Source organism: Molossus molossus, unplaced genomic scaffold, assembly GCF_014108415.1.
Source record: "Molossus molossus isolate mMolMol1 unplaced genomic scaffold, mMolMol1.p scaffold_m16_p_18, whole genome shotgun sequence".
In the NCBI taxonomy this organism is placed as follows: domain Eukaryota; kingdom Metazoa; phylum Chordata; class Mammalia; order Chiroptera; family Molossidae; genus Molossus; species Molossus molossus.
Window position 1 is genome coordinate 2,054,829 of NW_023425353.1, and position 19,352 is coordinate 2,074,180.

The window sequence follows — 19,352 nt, forward strand, 5'->3', positions numbered from 1 at the left end:
ATCTGCACTCCTGGGCATTCCAGTCTCTTTATCTATTTGGCTAGAGGTTCCCATTGCATCCGTCGGTCACAGCCCACCGTGCTTCCATCCGCCCCTCCATTCCTGCATCCCTGCTCCCGCCATCTGCCAGCTCTCCCACCCGCTCCGTCCTCTCGCGGTGGTCACTCCTCCCCGACCCAGCCATTCCTCCATGTTTCTGTAGCCTCTGCGTTCAACTGCCGACTTCTGGTCTGGCTGCGGCATCAGCCGCGGGACCGGTACTGGACCTCCACCCCCAGAGCCCGCAAGGCATCCCGGGCCCGGGCTCTGCCTCCCGCCCTGGGCTCCGTGCCTGTGTGGATCAGGGCCACCTCGCTCCGGGCCCAACAGCTTTTGTTCCCCGGGCGGGGGCGGAGCCGGGGCCTTGGACCTGGGCTCGGGGCGGGGCACCTGGGCGGGCGGGGGCGGGGCCGGGAATCGGTGGTTGGGGCGGGGCTGGGGCGGGGCTCGATGGTGGGGGCTCGATGGTGGGGGCGGGCCCGGGGGGCGGGGCTAGGCGGTGGGGCGGGGCTCGGGGCGCCCGGCCGGGTGACTCAGCCGCCGCTCTCCCCGCGGTCCGCTCGTCCGTCGATCTGGCTGGCGGGGCAGAGAAAATGGAGAAGCCCGGGGCCGCCCCCGCCCCCGCGCCGCCCGGCCTCCTGCCGCTGTCGGCGATGCAGCCCGAGCCGGGCGGGGTCCCGCTGCACTCGCCCTGGACCTTCTGGCTGGACAGGTGAGCCCTCGCCGCGGGCCTGCGCCACCGCTTTGTCTCGGCGCTCGCGCGGAGCGGGGTCTGGAGCCGAGGGCTGGGCCGGGCGAGCGGCCGGACGGGAACGGGCGCAGCTCCGCAACTTTGGACCGCACTTCCCCTGCTTGCTCCCCGGGAGAGAAGGACCCGGCGGGCTGGGGCAGGGCGCTGGGGTGGCGGCCCGTCACCCCTGGGCTGCAGCGCTCGGCGCGACCTTGCTGTGACCCGCCGGCCCGGAGCCTGCACCCGCGCTTCCCGAGGCGCCGTGCGCGCCGCCGACTTTCTCGTCCGCTGTGCAGGTATTTCTTGGGCACTTACTGTGCAGCCTCACACCTGCTGGGCGCTGGGGAGTCGTGGGAACAGTGCCTCACCTCGTCGGCTCAGCGGGGACCATTACAGCTTTCTCGGGGCAGCTGAAGTGCCCCGTGCTCAGAATCCCCCCGACCACCTCCTGTAGGTGAGCGCACCCCGCCCCGTCTTCCCTCCGGACGCCCCGTGCTCCCGCGGTGCGCTTGGGATCTGTTGACTCATCTGCCTCAGCACTTCCCTCTGCTGCGGGCCAAAACGTGGGCACTTGGGTATCCCAGAACCTAGAACTGTGTCTGGCACACAGTAGGAACGCAAGCCTTTTTTGACAAACTAAAGCATTAGTGAATACAAAGCCCCTTTTTAGTATCTCACATACAGGGTGCCCAGCATGACACCTCAGGGCTGTCCCAGGAGCTTAGGAAACTCTGGAGAGCGCTGAATCTACTCCGGTTAAGTGTTGGAAGGAAATGTATGTAACAGTTTTCTGTGAAATGTACTTACTAGACACAAATCTGGTCTTAAAAGGCCTTGTCTAGAATGGCTGAAGACTTTTTAAAAGAGATATTCATCTTTTTAAGGAAGACAGACTCATTCTTTTCTTCTGATCGGACTTAGCACCCATCTATAAAAATTGACACCTGGAGCCACTGTCTTTTCAGGCACCCAAAGAAAAAGTTGGGGGTGAGGGAGGTACAACAAATTCGTTTTTCAAAATATTTTCACTTGCATTACGGGATGCTAAGAAAGCATTTTACTGTCATAGCAACAGTAGTTTGGGCCAACTGTCAGAATGAAATAATGTGTGTGTGTTTTCAAGGGTGTGCTGTAACTGTATTTGTTAACCAGTATCTGTTTTAAGGAGTTCAACCTGGACCTTGGGTCTAAATTGTGAATACCATTGACTGGTGAGAACAATATCAAGAGAGTTTCTTTTTGAACAGGTCAAAAATTAGCCTGCTTACAAGAGTAACATTTTGAGAATGGTCTGAGATATTTATACTACAGAACAACACAACTTTTAAAGAATATTCGATATCTTTTAAGTTAAGACACGGTAACTTCAGTGAAGACAAACTATAGCTTTCCTATTATGTATTTGCACATTTTTGTTCTCTGAAAGCCAGAAGTCAAGAGTTCAAATCTTAATAGAAATGACTTTTAATTTAGAAAGTATAATTAGTTGCATAGTTGCACAGATGAATTCATTTTCTTGATCAATCATCCCATAGCTTTTATTGAACTTTCTCCACTCTGGGAGTCTATTGCATTTATGTAGGCTACCTCCTTCCTCTTGGGGGTATGAACATACTGAGTTCTACAGGTTCATTTATAACTTTTTCCTCCAGAGAAACAAGATTCTAGAGAGAGTAATAGGGTTCTAAGCTGGTACCTGGCACCAAAGGCATCAGTTTTGAGCTCCATAGCATCCAGAGGCTTCCCAGCTTCAAACTCTCCCCTGGCACCTGTCTCTTGGCCTGTCCTCGGCAGCCTGCTGTGTGGTGATGGACAAGTGATCTAGCCTTTCAAAGCCTCGCTTTCATTGTTTGTAAAAGGAGGATAATCACAGGATGTATCTCAGAGGCGTTCTGAAGATGGAATGAGAGCTGTGAATGTAAAACACTGACACAAATGCTTAAAATGTTGACTTCTAACATTGACATTTCATGCTCCCAAATTGCAGACCCCTCCCGCCCCTCACTCTCACACACCGCACCCACAGCCCTGGGACAGCTTCTCTGACCTCAGTGAGGGAGCCAGTGACCCTGTTATTTGCATTTTCAATAGTAAACTCCAGTGTGAGACTATTTGTTTTTGTTTTTTAAGTAGACAACATGGCTGAGGATTTAAGCATTTGGGAGGTAATTTTGGTGGAGGGTATCACATGAAGAGTTTCCCTTCCATTTTCTGGATATTTGAAACCCTGCCCTGTCTTGATTCTTGGAGGCCACTCTTGGTTGTGTGTCTGCTTTGTTTGCGTCTCGTGGCTGCCCCTTTCTTGTCTCCATGCTTACCTGTGAGCTCTCCTGTCACACGGCGTTCCGTTTTGCCTACGCACTGGCAGTCCCCAAACGTGACACTGCACGGCCAGCTCCTCCTCCTGTGTCTGTGTGAGTGCCTGACACACAGCCAAACTCCAGGTGCCAGACCACCTCCTCACCTTCCCTCCCAAACCTGCCTCCTTCATCTGTCCCTCAGATAAAAGCAGTGAATAGCAACTCCTTCCTTACATCTCTTTAGCCAGAAATTGTGCCGTTGTTTGTGACTCCCTTCCTCATCTTCCCTCTCTCTCCTCTCTCCTGTCCTTCTCCCTCCCCACTACATCCATTATCAGCAAATGCTACTGATTCTACCATTAAAATGTATCCAGAATCCAATTCATTGTCACCACCTCCATCCTAGGAGTTAGACCACGCCACCTTTCTCACTTGGATGAATGCATGTAAGAGCATCCCAACTGCTCTCCCTGCTTCTGCCCTTGTGCCTGCAGCCCATTCCCATCATAGCAGCCAAAGCAGTCCCTTTAATACCTAAGTTAAAGCTTGTCACTTTTCTACTCTCTGTTTCAGAGCAAAAGCCAAAGTGCTTATAACAGCCCATGAAACTGCAGCATTTCCTGCCCCCACCTAGGACACGTTTGTCCCTGTCTCCCTGTCCCTCCTGCCCACACCCTTCTAGCTCACTGGCCCTCTTGTTCTTTTTCCATTATCCTGGGCCTGGTCCTTTGTCACTGAGGTCCCTCTGCCTGGAATGCTCTTTCCTTGGTCATCTGCTAGGTGCCTGTTTTTTTTCTTGTCTCTGGTTTCTGGTCATATGCCATCTTCTCAGGGTGGCCATCCCTGAGCACGCATACAAAATAGCATGCACATCCAGACACGCACTCCCGGCACCCCAGACCCTGCTTTATTTTCTCTATAGGATTAGCCCCACGTGCCTGTGTTCTCTCAGTAGAATGTAAACATCACAGGCTCTTTCCTCATTGCTCTGTCTACAACGCCTAGGTCAGAGCCTAGCACAAGCTGGCCCACACTAAATATTTAGGGCATTATTAAATTTACCCACAGTGACTTTACCCTCTCCTGTGGTGTGCATACTACTTTGATTATCATTCACAAATCTGCATCACTAGCCCTGAGTTCTGGCCATATACTGCCTGCCTGCCTTGTGCTGTGTGACAGTACTGCCATCCTACAAGTTTTTAAAGTTTGAATTTTCATTTGTCCCTTGAATCCTCTCTGATCGTGTCATTCCGCAGCCTCCCTGCCCCTCTGCCACAGCAGCAGGGTTGACTCTGTCCCTCACCACCTAAGGGCCCCTCTGCCGTGGGGTTGCAGGTACCAGGCAGGTGAGATTCTGGATCCCCACCCCTGCTTTTACCAGAGCAGCTGTGACTGGTTTTGTTGTTTCTGTTTGTCTTTAGAAACGGGCCACTTTAATTTGAAAAAAGCATTCCGCAGCTTAAACAGAGTGAAGACTGCAGACTTACACATTGTGGTACACACTTCTGCATCTTTGTTTAATACAAAACCCCTTGCTGTTCAGCTCATCGTCTCCCTCTCTCCAGCTCCAGAGCTCCACCAGTCTGTCCCTTCTTTCAGGGAGAGCAGACTCCTGGTCCTTTTCCTGGGGGAACCCTGGACTTGCCAGCCTCACAGTGTTTCTTCTGCTTGGGATGCCCTTCTCCCCTTTGCTTACTGAACACTTGCCGTGCGTCCTTCAAGGCCTTACTAAGATGTCCTTCAGTCGCCATGGGCCGAGGCAGGGTGAAGCCTGCCACCTTGTGTTTCCACAGCATTTTTAAGGCCAGTATTTGATTCAGGGATCACTGATTCCTCTTCTGTCCCTCCCCCTCAGTCATAACGCTCTAGCTGCCTCTTGATCCTGGGAACGCACATTCCAAAGCCATGGAGGTGCTTAGTGTTTGTGATCCTGTGTTTTAATCATAGAGGTGACTGTCACTGACCCTCCTGCCAGCCTCACCCCGTCAGGGCTTAGTCTGCCCAGCCATTGGCCCCTGACCACTTGCCCCGTGTTACTGGCTGTGCTTGTTAAGGTGCAAGCTCCCCACCCTGCGGGATTTGCTCAGCGAGACCTCGGGTGGGATGTGCATTTGTAACAAATGCCTAAGTCTTCAAAACTTGAGAATCACTGCGCTGTGTATCGATCGGGTTCATTGAGCCTGTTCGTCACTACTCCCTGCTCTAAGTGCAGAGAATGCAAAGAGGTCAAGGGCATGGGGCCAGCCTCCCAGGAGAGCTGCCTCATGTGCTGCATGTGTCCAGCACCGGTGACAAGTCCAGCGAGGTGCTCGGTTCTGGGGGGACCCGCCTTTCAGGGTGTGATGCATTTCGTTGTGTGCCCCGTAATAATAAATCTGATACACGCAAGTGGGCCTGGCCTGAGGAAGAGGATCCCCAGATTATGCTGGTTCATAGAATGGCCCGTGGGGACTGGGGAGGGCAGGAGGCTGCCTGCAAGGCCCTCGCTGACAGGCACAGAGTGGCTGGCCTCTCAGCTCTTCCTATTCTTTTTCCCCGTTCTCGCCTTTCGGAAACTACAGGTTCTTTAAAGGCCCAGGGTTTACTTCATGTAAGGGGCAGAGGGTCTCTGGGCAGATCCGGCAGGAAAAGGCCCTGATTAGGGGCTCACAGCCTGTCCAGCTGCGGGTCAGTGGTTGCTTTCTGCAGAGAGACGGGTGGTCTCTAAACATCCTCACTCAGAAAGGTTACTAGTTCTGAACAGTACTACCTGTTCCAAACATACTTTTTCTCTTTTTAATATTAGAGATGTCATTTCCTTATTTCCGAACCGAAGCTGCCTGGCGCCTGACGCCAGGTCGAAGCCTGGCCTTGCGTCGGGCTGTCGGTTCGAACATACTCACGCCTCTTCCGTCAGCCTCCGTGTGCTGAGGGGTTAGCTGTGCGTCAAGGTCCGAGGAGTCCCCGTCGTGGGACAGGTCACGGGGATGGAGGCCATTGTGAATACCGAAGGAAACTCCCTCAGCCATCACGACCTGGCTGGCTCTCGGCAGGGCCACAGCACCACGTAACCAGAAGTGTAAACGTGTGGAGATGCTTCTTACAAAGAAGAGCTAAAAAGGTTGCCCCAAACCTTGCCCGAATCTGTGCCACTCAAAGAGTGGTCCCTCCACGGGCAGCTGCCCCTGGGGGCCTATTGGACGCGCTGACCCCAGGCGCCGCTCACACCTGCAGAGTCCCAGGTAATACAGACGTATGTTGAAGTCTGAAGTGTGCTGGCCTGTCATGTAAGTCAGGTCACCACAAGAAATGTGACATCTCAGGAAGTAAAAGCTAGTGAACTACTGATAACATCCTAGGAACAATGCAAACACACATCACTATTATAACACATTTTTCCATCACTTAAAGAGATTACCACGACTGTGATCATTAAAGTGAAGGGCAGTTCTATAAAGGCACTTGAATATAGATTTGGGGCAGGGCTCTGCTCTTTCTCTGCAAATTTTGAAGCAGGAAGTCTTTGGCTGAATTTCTCTGATGACTTTGGCCCTTGGTTTCCTTCTTTGTGAAATTCAGTGGTGGGCCCCATGACCTCTCCTGTCCTGTCCAGCTCCTGTGTTCCAGATATGAAATATGGGAGAACTGTCCTATTCAAAGGGTGCAGTGTTCCGTGGGGTTTGGGAGCCCAGAGCTTGGAGTCACACAGGACTTCATTCAAGTCCTGTTTCCGCTCCACCTGAGCTGTGACCTCATGTGTGGCTTCTCTGGGCCTCAGTGTTCTCTTTGTACAGGGCTGCTGGCACCTCCTACTGCAGGTTGTGAGAGTTCTGTGGATAATTATGCACCACCCAGTCTAGTGCCCACCTCCCACACTGAAGTAAGTGGTACTTAATATTAAGTGGTTAAAGGGGAAAAGGATGTTTAAAATTCTGTAGGTGGTACTGTCTATGCAAAGAGACACATGTCCAGTGCACCTGCAAAACAATGGCTGATGAAAAAATGCATGAGATCATCTCATTTCAGTGAAGAGAACAACTTTAAGGGAAAAACTATAGAGGCAGGGATATATCTCCTAAAAGCCAGTCTTGTTGGACTTGCTAACATCAGGCTCAGCTGTCGGAGGGAAGCTCTGCTCAGGCGCGGTTATGTGATGAACGACATCCTTTGAGATCACTCACCCCTTTAAATCACTTTCTGACAGATTTCATCTCAGTCACGTTTAGATAGAGCTGTGGCTTGTGGTTACAGTAGCTTGCTGTCTGAGGAAGTCGCGTACAACAATGACTCAGGCATGTTACTAACGTGTAATAATGCATCCACTGCCACTGCACCATCTAAATGGTCTATTTGTGCATCCTTATTGGATTTTGATTTTTCCTGCTATTGTCACTTCTAGCCCAATGCTCCTTGACAGGAGAGCTGGGACTCTTGACCCTGATGAGCCTGCAGCAAGCATCTGCCTGAGGACGGTGTGGTGGGGAAGGCGCACGGCCTGCAGGTCTGCACGGAGGACTGCAGGCCGTGGAGGGATGAGACTGTGGTTCAGAGTTGCGTTCCTGGCACCAAGCAGAGTGTGGGCCGTGTTGTAAACTGTCCGTGTAGGCTAATGACTGGGAGCCCCACTGCCAGGAGCCCTTGGTTCAAGCCCCAGTTCTGCCACTAGCCAGCTGTGTATCTTTAGGCAAGTCCTGCCCTCAGACTTAGTTTGCTGATCTGCAGAGTGGGTTTAATGAGGATGAAATGAGATCTTGCATGCATGTAGCACATGAGGATGAAATGAGATCTTGCATGCATGTAGCACATGACATGTACCGTTCAATAACTGAGGGCTCAGTTAGTATTTCTTGAATGAGAGGGAGGATCAAATTCTTGGAAGTATTTTAGACTTAAATTACGCTAAGAGTTTTGTCTTATGGAGATTCTCAGGAAACTGCTTTAATGAGTACATAAAGGTGATTTGTAAATAGCACATTGAATTTCTACATGTAAATGGTGCTTAGGTGGCTGGAAACTATTCAAGTAGAACAGTAGGTTCAGCCTTATTGGATGTCCTGCCTTCCTAACTACACAAATGAAAAGGAATTAGAACCAGTTTTACATAAAGAACCCTAAGATGCATTTCCTGTTATTTTGTTGGATGAGTCCATTGCAGAATCCCATTAAATATGTAAGTAAAGCTTGACTGGACAGTTTGGCCGTCAAGGGCACAGAGCAGGGAGTCTCAGACAGGTCACTGCATTCTCACCATGTCTGGGGCTTTAGGCAAGTTACCGAGCCTCTAGTTCTGGCTGCTCACCTGTGCAGCAGTAAGACATCATGTCGATGGCGTGAGGAGGCTGGCGGGGACGCAGTGCTGGGAGGAAGGTAAATGCAAGAATTCAATCCATACTCAGAGCTTCTGGCATTGTCTGAAATACTGATAAACACTGCCTACTCCTTGGTCTATTCTAGAGCCCTTTCATGGACTCTGGAAACTAGATTTCTTCAAAAATGTGAAACTTAGGGGACCTCAGTGGCTTTGAATAGTGGTCTCCTGCTCAAGAATATGAGTAACAGAGCAGAGGCATTTACAAAGTTCATCAGTGCCCAGCCGGTGTGGCTCAGTGGATTGAGTGCTATCCCATGGACTGAGAGGTCCCGGTTCGATTCCCGGTCAGGGCACATGGCTGGGTTTCCAGCTCAATCCCCAGTAGGGGGCGTGCAGGAGGCACTGATTGATGTTTCTCTCTCACATCCATGTTTCTATCTCTCTCTCTCTAAAAAAAATCAATAAAACCTTTTAAAAAGAAAAAAAGTTTATCAGTGGACTTCCCTCTAGGTTAGATGGTGGGAATCCCCACATTATATTTGCTTAAGTTGATGTAATGCTGTATGAGGTGAACATTCTAATTATTCTCCTAAACCATCACAAATTAAAGTGTAACTTTAAAAATTAGTAAAAAATTTGCCCTGGCAAGTTTGGCTCAGCGGTTGGAGCATTGGCCTGCAGACTAGAGAGTCTTGGGTTCCATTCTGGTCAAGGGCACATACCTCGGTTGCAGTTCAGTCCCCGGCCCTGGTCGGGTCATGCAGGAGGCAGCCAGTCGATGGGTCTCTCTCATGTCGGTATTTCTCTCTCTCTCTCTTTCTCCTTCTCTCCCTCTCGCTCTATCTGAAGATGAATGCAAAAAGTGCCCTCCAGTGAGGATAAAAAATTTTTTTGAAATATGCAATGAAAAAAAAATTGAAAAAGACAAAGTTAGTTAACTCCCACCATCCATAGGGGGAGCAGTGTATACATTCTCCTGTGTACCTAGGGTGAACCTGCATGTGGGTGCTGGGCATATTCATTTGAGAGGTCAGCTAAACTTTTCAAATGAAGAAAAGTCAGTATTGGAATAAGTGCTAGTAGATTTTCATATAAAAGCAATATATTTTCATGTGAGTATCTCTTCAGAAAAAGTTCAAGGATTTTTTAAATTTATTTTGAATTTATCTTTATTGTTGAAAGTACTACCAATGTCCCTCCTTCTTCCCCCCATTGCCCCCCCCCCCCCCCCGCTCCTGTCCCCACCCTGCCTGCACTGCACTGTTGTCTGCGTCCACTGGTTGTGCATATATGCATATGAGTTCTTTGGTTTACCCCCCCCCCCCCGCCTTAACCTCTGAGATTTGTTAGTCTGTTCCCTACTTCCATGACTCTGGATCTATTTTGTTTGTCAGCTTGTTTTGTTCATTATATTCCACAAATAAGTGAGATCATGTGGTACTTGTCTTTGACTGGCTTATTTCACGTAGGATAATACTCTCCAGGTCCCTCCATGTTGTCTCAAAGGGTAAGAGATCTCTCTTTCTTACAGCTGCATAGTGTAAATGCAGCTTTTTTATCCACTCATCTATTGATGGACACTTGGACTGTTTCCAGATCTTAGCTACTGTAAATAGTGCTGCTATGAACACAGGGGTGCATATATTCTTTCTGAGTGGTGTTTCAGGCTTCTTGGGATATATTCCTAGAAGTGGGATCACTGGGTCAAAAGGCAGTACCATTTTTAATTTTTTGAGGAAGCACCATATTGTTTTCCATAGTGGCTGCACCAGTCTGCATTCCCACCAGCAGTGTACTAGAGTCCCCTTTTCTCCACACCCTCGTCAGCATTTGTTGTTTGATGATTTGTTGATGGCGGCCATTCTGACAGGTGTGAGGTGATATCTCATAGTCATTTAATTTGCATTTCTCTGATGATTAGTGACGTTGAGCATTTTTCATATGTCTCTTGGCCATTACTATGTCCTCTTCGGAGAAGTGTCTGTTCATGTCCTCTGCCCATTTCTTTTGTTGTTGTTGTTAATTCTCATGGGAGGATATTTTTCCATTGATTTTAGATAGAGTGGAAGGGAGGGAGAGAGAGAGAAACATCGATATGAGAGAGATGCATCAACTGGTTGCCTCCTGCATGACCCAGACCAGGGCCAGGGATAAAACCTGCAACCCTTCATTCTTCAGGCTGAGGCTTAACCACTGAGCCAAACCGGCCAGGACCTCTGCCCATTTTTTAATTGGATTCTTTGTCTTTTGTTAAGTTGTACGAGTACTCTGTATATTTTAGAAATTAGCCCCTTATGTGATGTAGTGTTGGCAGGCATGCTCTCCCACGTAGTGGGTTCCCTTTCCATTTTGATGCTTGTTTCTTTTGCTGTGTAGAAGCTTTTTAGTTTGATGTAGTCCCATGTGTTTATTTTTTCTTTTGTTTCTCGTGCCTTAGGCATTGTATCAGTGAAAATTCTGCTGCATGTGATGTCTGAAATTTTGTTGCCTACATTTACTTCTAGGATTTTTATGGATTCACAAGTCACATTTAAGTCTTTTATCCATTTTGATTTTATTCTTGTGTATGGTGTAAGTTGGTGGTCTAGCTTCACTTTTTTGCATGTAGCTGTTCAATTTCCCAACACCATTTATTAAAGAGGCGGTCTTTACTCCATTGTATGCTCTTGCCACCTTTGTCAAATAGTAATTGAGCATAATGTCTTGGGTCAATTTCTGGGTTCTGGGTTTTGTTCCATTGATCTATATGCCTGTTCTTGTGCCATACCAGGCTGTTTTGATTACAGTGGCTTTGTAGTATAACCTGATATCTGGTAATGTGATCCCTCCGACTTTGTTCTTCTTTTTCAAGATTGCTGTGGCTATTCGGGGTCTCTTTTGGTTCCATAAAAGTTTTTGGAGTATTCGTTCTAATTCTGTGAAATATGTTGTTGGTATTTTAATGGGGATTGCATTGAATCTATAGATTGCTTTGGGTAGTGTGGACATTTTAATGATGTTAATTCTTCCGATCCATGAACAGGGATGTGCTTCCACTTTTTTATATCGTCCTCTATTTCTTTTTTCAATGTCCTGTAGTTTTCTGTGAACAGGTCCTTACTTTGGTTAACTTTATTCCAAAGTATCTTAGTTTTTTCGCTGCAATGGTAAATGAGATTTTTTTTTTTTTTAGTTTCTCTTTCTGTGAGTTCATTATTGGTGTATAAGAATGCCATCGATTTCTTGATGTTAATTTTGTATCCTGCTACTTTACCAAATTCATTTATAAGCTCTGGTAGGTTTTTGGTGGAGTTTTTAGGGTTTTCTATGTACAATATCATGTCATCTGAAAATAATAACAGTTTCACTTTCTTCTTTGCAGTTTGGATCCCTTTAATTTTCTCTTCATGTCTAATTGCTGTGGCTAAGACTGCTAGAACTATGTAAAATAAGAGAGGCCAAAATTCCTGTACTTGTTCCTGTTCTTAAGGGAAATGCTTTTAGTTTTTGCCCATTGAGTATGATGTTGGCTGTAGGTTTTTTATATATGGCATTTATTATGTGGAGGTATGTTCCTCCGATTCCCACATTGCTGAGCATTTTTATCAGAAATTGGTGCTGGATTTTGTCAAATGCTTTTTCAGCATCTGTTGATATGAAATGGTTTTTGATATCATATGGTTTTTATCTTTCATTTTGTTTATGTGGTATATCACATTTACTGAAATGCAAATATTGTACCAGCCTTGCATCCCTGGGATGAATCCCACTTGGTCATGGTGAATAATTATTTTAATGTATTGCTGGATTCAATTTGCTAATATTCTTGTTAAGGATTTTGGTGTATATGTTCATTAGGGATATTCACCTGTAGTTTTCTTTCTTTGTAGTGTCTTTATCTGGTTTTGGAATTAGAATTATGCTGGCCTCATAAAATGAGTTTGGAAGTCTTCCTTCTTCTTGAATTTTTTGGATTAGTTTCAAGAGAATGGGTGTTAGTTTTTCTTTGAATGTTTGATAAAGCTCCCCTGTGAAGCCATCGGGCTTCCTACATTTTTACTCATGCTGCTGAGCTTCCTAATAATCATTACTCTGAACTATACCTCTGATAACTTGCTTAATTCCATTTCATTTATCTCCTCTCCTGTAGAATTCTCTTGTTCTTTCATTTGCGATTTGTTTCTTTGTTTCACCATTTGGCTGTCTCAGTGGATTTCTGAGACTGCCAAATTTTCCCTCTGGGTGTTGGTGTTCTGCTGGTTGTGGCTCCCTTTACTGAGTTTGGATGAATGCGGGAGGACCCACATTAAACACCACTGTCAAGTCTTAGTTTTCTGGGTAGATTTGCAAACCAAGGAAAGAGTCATTTATCCTCTAGCTTTTGCTGGAAGCTATTAGTCTCAGTTGCTTGATGAGCCTAGATGTGTAGCACAAAGCTGAATGAAAAATCCCTCAGGTGTAAGAGGATTTCCAGTGAGTGGGGCACTTGCTTCCTATCAGACTCTAGATGTTAATGAGCCTCAATTTACATTTCTCTGGCCTGGTCTGGTGGTGTTGATTTTTTGAGGGAGGGGCCACTGCTTCTCCCTGGGGCTCTGGGAAGGGGCTCTTTGAGTAAAATAGCTACTATCCTGTGAGGGAGTGATTTAGCACCAAACTTTTAGTGTCCTCCCCTCCAGCTCTCTCCTAAACCAGGAGCCCCAGACTCTCTTCACAGAGTTTCAGTCCAGTCTGCTTTCTCTCCACTGGAGCCCAAGGTGAGTGGCTGTAGCTCATTTGGTGCTTTTTAAAACCCCTACTTTCTCAGTGGGAACTGCTCACAGTTAAAACAGCCCTTGGCTGCTGTCCGTGGGTTCTCAGCCTGCCCTCTCGCATCTCTGCAGTTCCTACCAGGCTTGGTTTAGAGTCCTCTCTCTGCCCCTGGTTATACGGGTTCTCTCCAGCTGTTTTTCCGTTGTTTTTTCCCAATGATTTGTCTTTATTTTTAGTTGTAATTCCAGTTTGGTCCTGGGAATCTGTGTAGCTTCCATTCATTCCACCACCATTTCTCCTCCTCCTGGACACTTTAATGATGTTGATTCTTCCAATCCATGAACATGGTATATGCTTCCACTTTTTTATATCCTCCTCTGTTTCTCTTTTCAGTATCCTGTAGTTTTCTGCGCACAGGTCTTTACTTCCTTGGTTGATTATTCCTAGTTATCTTTATTTTTCTTGCAATGGTAAATGCGATTGTTTTTTTAGTTTCTCTTTCTGAGTGTTCATTATTGGTGTATAAAAATGCCATCGATTTCTGGATGTTAATTTTGTATCCTGCTAGTTTGCCAAATTTGTTTATTAAACCAGTAGTGTTTTTGGTGGAGTCTTTAGGGTTTTCTATGTACAATATCACGTCATCTTCAAATAATGAGTTTTACTTCCTCCTTTCCAACTTAGATGCTTTTTATTTTTCATTCTTGTCTGATCGCTGTGGCTAAGACTTCCAGTACTATGTTAAATGAGAGTGATGAAATCTGACATCCCTATTTTGTCCTTGTTCTTAAGGGAAATGCTATTAGTTTTTGCCTGTTGAGTATGATGTTAGCTGTAGGTTTATCATACATGGCCTGTATCATGTTGAGGTCTAATCATTCTATTTCCACTTTGCTGAAAGTTTTGATCAAAAATGGGTGCTGGATTCTGTCAAATGATTTTTCAGCATCTATTGATATGATCATAGATTTTTGTCTTTCATTTTGTTTATGTGTTGTGTCACATTTATTGATTTGCAAATATTTTACCAGCCTTGCATCCCTGGAATAAATCCCATTTAATTGTGGTGAATAATGTTTTTACTATATTGCTGGCTCACATTTGCTAATATTTTGTTAAGTATTTTGGCATCTATGTTCATCAGGAATACAGGCCTGTACTTATCATTCTTTGAAGTGTCTTTATCTAATTTTGGAATTAGGTTTATGCTGGCCTCATTAAAAGATCTTGGAAGTCTTCCTTCCTCTTGAATTTTTTGGAATAGTTTGAGGAGAATAGGTGTGTGTTCTTCTTTGAATGTTTGGTAACACTCCCCATGAGAAGCTGTCTGGACCAGGGCTTTTGTTTGCTGGGAGTTTATTGATTACTGATCAATTTCCTTAGTTATTATTGGACTGTTCAGGTTTTCTGAAATTTTTGTTAAGTTTTGGAAGCTTATATAATTCTAGAAATTTGTCCATTTTGCCTTGGTTGTCCAATTTGTTGGCATATATAATTGTTTATAGTATTTTCTTTCAATCCTTTGTATATCTGTGATGTAATTGTTACTTCACCTCTTTCATTTCTGATTTTATTTGCATGGGTCCTCTGTATTTCTTGGTGAGTCTAGCTAAGGGTTGATTGATCTTGTCTTTTCAAAGAACTACCTCTTGGTTTCATTGATCTTTTGGTATTTTTTTTTTTTAGTCTTTGTTATATATTTCTACTCCATCTTTATTTCCTTCCTTCTACATATTCTAGGTGTGTTTCTTTTTTTGTTCTTTTTGTAATTCTTTAAGGTGTAGGGTTAAATAGTTAGAATTTTTTATTGTTTCTTGAGGTAAGCTTGTAATACTATGAACTTCCTTCTCAGAACTGCTTTTGCTGTGTCTTATCGGTTTTGTGTTGTTATGTGTTCATTTTCATTACTTTCCAGGAAATTTTTTATTTCTTCCTTGTTCTTGTTGGTAACCCATTCATTGTTTAATAGCATCCAATTTAACCTTCTTTTTTGAATGTTTTTGAGTGTTTTTATTGTAATTAATTTCTAATTTCATGCCATTATGATCTGTGAAGATGCTTGATAATGATTTCAGTCTTCTTGGAGTTGTAGCGACTCATTTTGTGTCCTAACTTGTAATTTATCTTTGAGAATGTCCAGTGTGCATTTGTGAAAAATATATAATCTTTAGGTTTGTGGTGAAATGTACTGTAAATATCAATCGAATCCATATGATCTAGTGCATGCTTTAGGGTCTCTGTTTCCTTGATAATTGTTTGTCTAGAAGATCTGTCCAGTGGTGTCAGTGGGGTGTTAAAGTCCCCTACTTTGATTGTATTGCTGTCGGTCTCTCCCATGATGTCCTCCAGAAGTTTTAAAATATATTTTGGTGCTCCTATATTGGGTGCATTTTTGTTTACCAGGGTTGCATTATCTTGTTGGATTAATCATTTTTATATTATGTAAAGACCTTCTTTGTCTCTTATTATGGCCTTTGTTTCGAAGTCTATTTTATCAGATACAAATGTTGCTACTGCAGCATTTTGTTTGTTTGTTTGTTTCCATTTGCAAGGACAATTTTTTCCCATCTTTTCACTTTCATCCTGTGAGTCTTTCTCTCCTTCTCTCCACCTCTCTCCTTCTCTCCACCTCCCTCCTTCTCCCCACCTCCCTCCTTCTCCCCACCTCCCTCCTTCTCCCCTCCTCCCTCCTCCCCTCCTCACTCCTTCTCCCCTCCTCCCTCCTTCTCCCCTCCTCCCTCCTTCTCCCCTCCTCCCCTTCCCCCCACCTCCCCCTCCTTCTCCCACCTCCCTCCTCCTCCAACCTCCCGCCTTCTCCCCATCCCTCCTCTTCTCCCCGCCTCCCTCCTTCTCTCCGCCTCCCTCCTTCTCCCCGCCTCCCTCCTTCTCCCCCCCTCCATCCTTCTCCCCGCCTCCATCCTTCTCCCCACCTCCCTCCTTCTCCCCACCTCCCTCCTTCTCCCCGCCTCCCTCCTTCTCTCCGCCTCCCTCCGTCTCCCCCCTCACTCCTAACCACCCTCCCGCCCACCTCCTTCACCTCCGCCTCCCTCCTTCTCCCCTCCTCCCTCGTCTCCTCCTCCCTCCTCTCCCCTCCTCCTCCCCCCCCCCCCTCCTCCTTCTCCCTCCTCCATCCTTCTCCCCTCCTCCCTCCTTCTCCCCTCCTCCCTCCTTCTCTCCCTCCTCCCTCCTTCTCTCCTCCTCCCTCCTTCTCTCCTCCTCCCTCCTTCCCTCCCCTCCTCCTGCTCTCCACACGCCTCCTCTCTCCTCCTCCCTCCTTCTCTCCGCCTCCCTCCTTCTCCCCGCCTCCCTCCTTCTCCCCTCCTCCCTCCTTCTCCCCTCCTCCCTCCTTCTCCCCTCCTCCCTCCTTCTCCCCGCCTCCCTCCTTCTCCCCTCCTCCCTCCTTCTCCCCTCCTCCCTCCTTCTCCCCTCCTCCCTCCTTCTCCCCGCCTCCCTCCTTCTCTCCATCCTCCCTCCTTCTCTCCGCCTCCCTCCTCCACCTCCCTCCTTCTCTCCACCTCCCTCCTTCTCCCCTCCTCCCACCTTCTCCCCACCTCCCTCCTTCTCTCCATCCTCCCTCCTTCTCTCCATCCTCCCTCCTTCTCTCCGCCTCCCTCCTTCTCCCCGCCTCCCTCCTTCCTCCCCGCCCTCCCTCCTTCTCCCTCCGCCCTCCCTCCTCCCCCTCCCTCCTTCTCCCCTCCTCCCACCTTCTCTCCCCTCCTCCCTCCTTCTCTCCTACCTCCCTCCTTCTCTCCACCTCCCGCCTTCTCTCCCCACCTTCCCCCCTTCCTCTCCACCTCCCTCCTTCTCTCACAACCTCCCTCCCTTCTCTCCACTCCCTCCTTCTCTCCCCTCCTCCTTCTCGCCTCTCTCCTCTCCTTCTCCCCACCTCCCTCCTTCTCTCCTCCTCCCTCCTTCTCTCCTCCTCCCTCCTTCTCCCCGCCTCTCTCCTTCTCTCCTCCTCCCTCCTTCTCCCCGCCTCCCTCCTTCTCTCCACCTCCCTCCTTCTCTCCACCTCCCTCCTTCTCCCCACCTCCCTCCTTCTCCCCGCCTCCCTCCTTCTATCCACCTCCCTCCTTCTCCCCTCCTCCCCCCTTCTCCCCACCTCCCTCCTTCTCCCCACCTCCCTCCTTCTCCCCACCTCCCTCCTTCTCCCCACCTCCCTCCTTCTCTCCTCTTCCCTCCTTCTCGTCCAACCCTCCCTCCTTCTCCCAACCTCCCTCCTTCTCTCCTCTTCCCTCCTTCTCTCCACCTCCCTCCTTCTCCCCACCTCCCTCCTTCTCTCCTCTTCCCTCCTTCTCCCCACCTCCCTCCTTCTCCCCACCTCCCTCCTTCTCCCCACCTCCCTCCTTCTCCCCACCTCCCTCCTTCTCTCCACCTCCCTCCTTCTCTCCTCTTCCCTCCTTCTCTCCTCCTCCTCCCCACCTCCCTCCTTCTCTCCTCCTCCCTCCTTCTCTCCTCCTCCCTCCTTCTCTCCACCTCCCTCCTTCTCTCCACCTCCCTCCTTCTCTCCACCTCCCTCCTTCTCCCCGCCTCCCTCCTTCTCCCCGCCTCCCTCCTTCTCTCCCGCCTCCCTCCTTCTCCCCGCCTCCCTCCTTCTCCCCGCCTCCATCCTTCTCCCCGCCTCCATCCTTCTCTCCTCTTCCCTCCTTCTCTCCATCCTCCCTCCTTCTCTCCATCCTCCCTCCTTCGCCCCACCTCCCTCCTTCTCTTCATCCTCCCTCCTTCTCTCCACCTCCCTCCTTCTCTCCTCCTCCTTCCTTCTCTCCTCCTCCCTCCTTCTCTCCACCTCCCTCCTTCTCTCCATCCTGAGTTGGGTCTCTTGTAGACACTATATTTACAGGTCATTTTTTTTTTTAATCCATTCACCTACCCTGTTTCTTTTGCTTAGTGCATTTATACCATTTATATTTAAGGTCATTATTGATAGGTACTTATTTGTTGCCATTTTTATTGTTTGTGCCTGTGTTCCTCTCTCTGTATATTTCTTCTAATTTCAACATCCCTTTAGCATTTCTCACAGTGCTGGTTTAGTGGTAATAAACTTCTTTAGTCTTTTTGTGTGTGTGTCTGTGAAGCTCTTTATTTCCCCTTCAATTTTGAATGATAGCCTTGCTGGAAAGAGTAGTTTTGGATTTGGTTTCTTTCTTTCCCTTAATTTTATATATTTTTTTTATCCTCACCCGAGGATATTTTTCCTTTTTTTGTACAGATAGAGTGGGAGGGAGAGAGAGGAAGGGAGAGAGAGAGAGAAACATCAACGTGAAGGGACACATCGAGTGGCTGCCACCCACATGACCAACCAGGGCCGGGGACAAACTGCAACCCAAGAACGTGCCCTTAGCGGGAACCGAACCCAGGTCTCTCCAGACCGCAGGCCGATGCTCTAACCGCTGAGCCAAACTGGCCAGGGCTGGTTTCTTTCTTTAAAAAAATTTTTTTCGGACTTCATGTCAAGATGGCAGCGTAGGTAAATGCGGTATCGCGTCCTCCCACAAGTACATCAAAGATACAACTAAACTACAGAGCAACCATCATTCAAAACGGCCTGAAATCAAGCTGAATGGAGGTCCTACAACTACGGGATTAAAGCAGCAGCCACATCCAGACTGGTAGGAGGGGCGGAGGCATGAGGGCCGGTGAGAGACTGACTGGTCCCACACCCACGTGTGGCAGATAAAAATCAGGAGGACACCTCGGCTGGGAAGGTCCTTCCTGAGAACTGAGGGGGTCCCTATCCCACACCAGGTGCCCCGCTCAGGGATCCAGTGCCAGGAAGAGAATCACCATAACTTCTGGCTCAAAAAACCAGCGGGAACTGAGGCTCAAGGAGGCTGATGCGCCTGGAGCCCCAGGCAGCTCCTTAAAGGGCCCGCGCACAAACTTATCAGACTCTCTCCTTCTAAGCTTGGAGGGGAGGCAGCTCGAGGGGCACCAGAGACATACAGGGAAGAACTGAGCTGTTTGGCACTGGAGCGAGGGCTGGAGAGGGGGCTTTCTCCGGGACAAACGTGCTGTCAGAGGCCTTTGTTCCTTTGGTGAGCCCTCCCCTGGGGCGGCAGGCAGCCGCCATATCTGGGACTCCAGCAACCAAACTCACACTGGTAGCCCCTCCCTGGTGACTCCCTGAGGCCCCACCCCGCCCCACCCAACTTTCAAGCCCACCCAAGCTGTTGCCACTTGCTTAACCATAGGATTGGCCTATCTTGGATCCTGCTTCAGGTTTTTTCTAAATTCTTTCAAACAAGCAGCATCTGGTCTC

At 48.0% G+C, this 19,352-nt stretch overlaps 1 protein-coding gene across 1 annotated transcript in view; it reads left to right on the forward strand.

The window, feature by feature from the left end:
* Positions 1 to 632: 632 nt before the first annotated feature.
* Positions 633 to 19,352, forward strand: part of EIF4E3 (eukaryotic translation initiation factor 4E family member 3) — a 54,404-nt gene continuing 35,684 nt past the window's right edge. The window contains exon 1 of the mRNA XM_036267436.1: positions 633 to 751. Within this exon, the coding sequence (XP_036123329.1) occupies positions 633 to 751 (119 nt within the window). The remainder of the gene's footprint in view (positions 752 to 19,352) is intronic.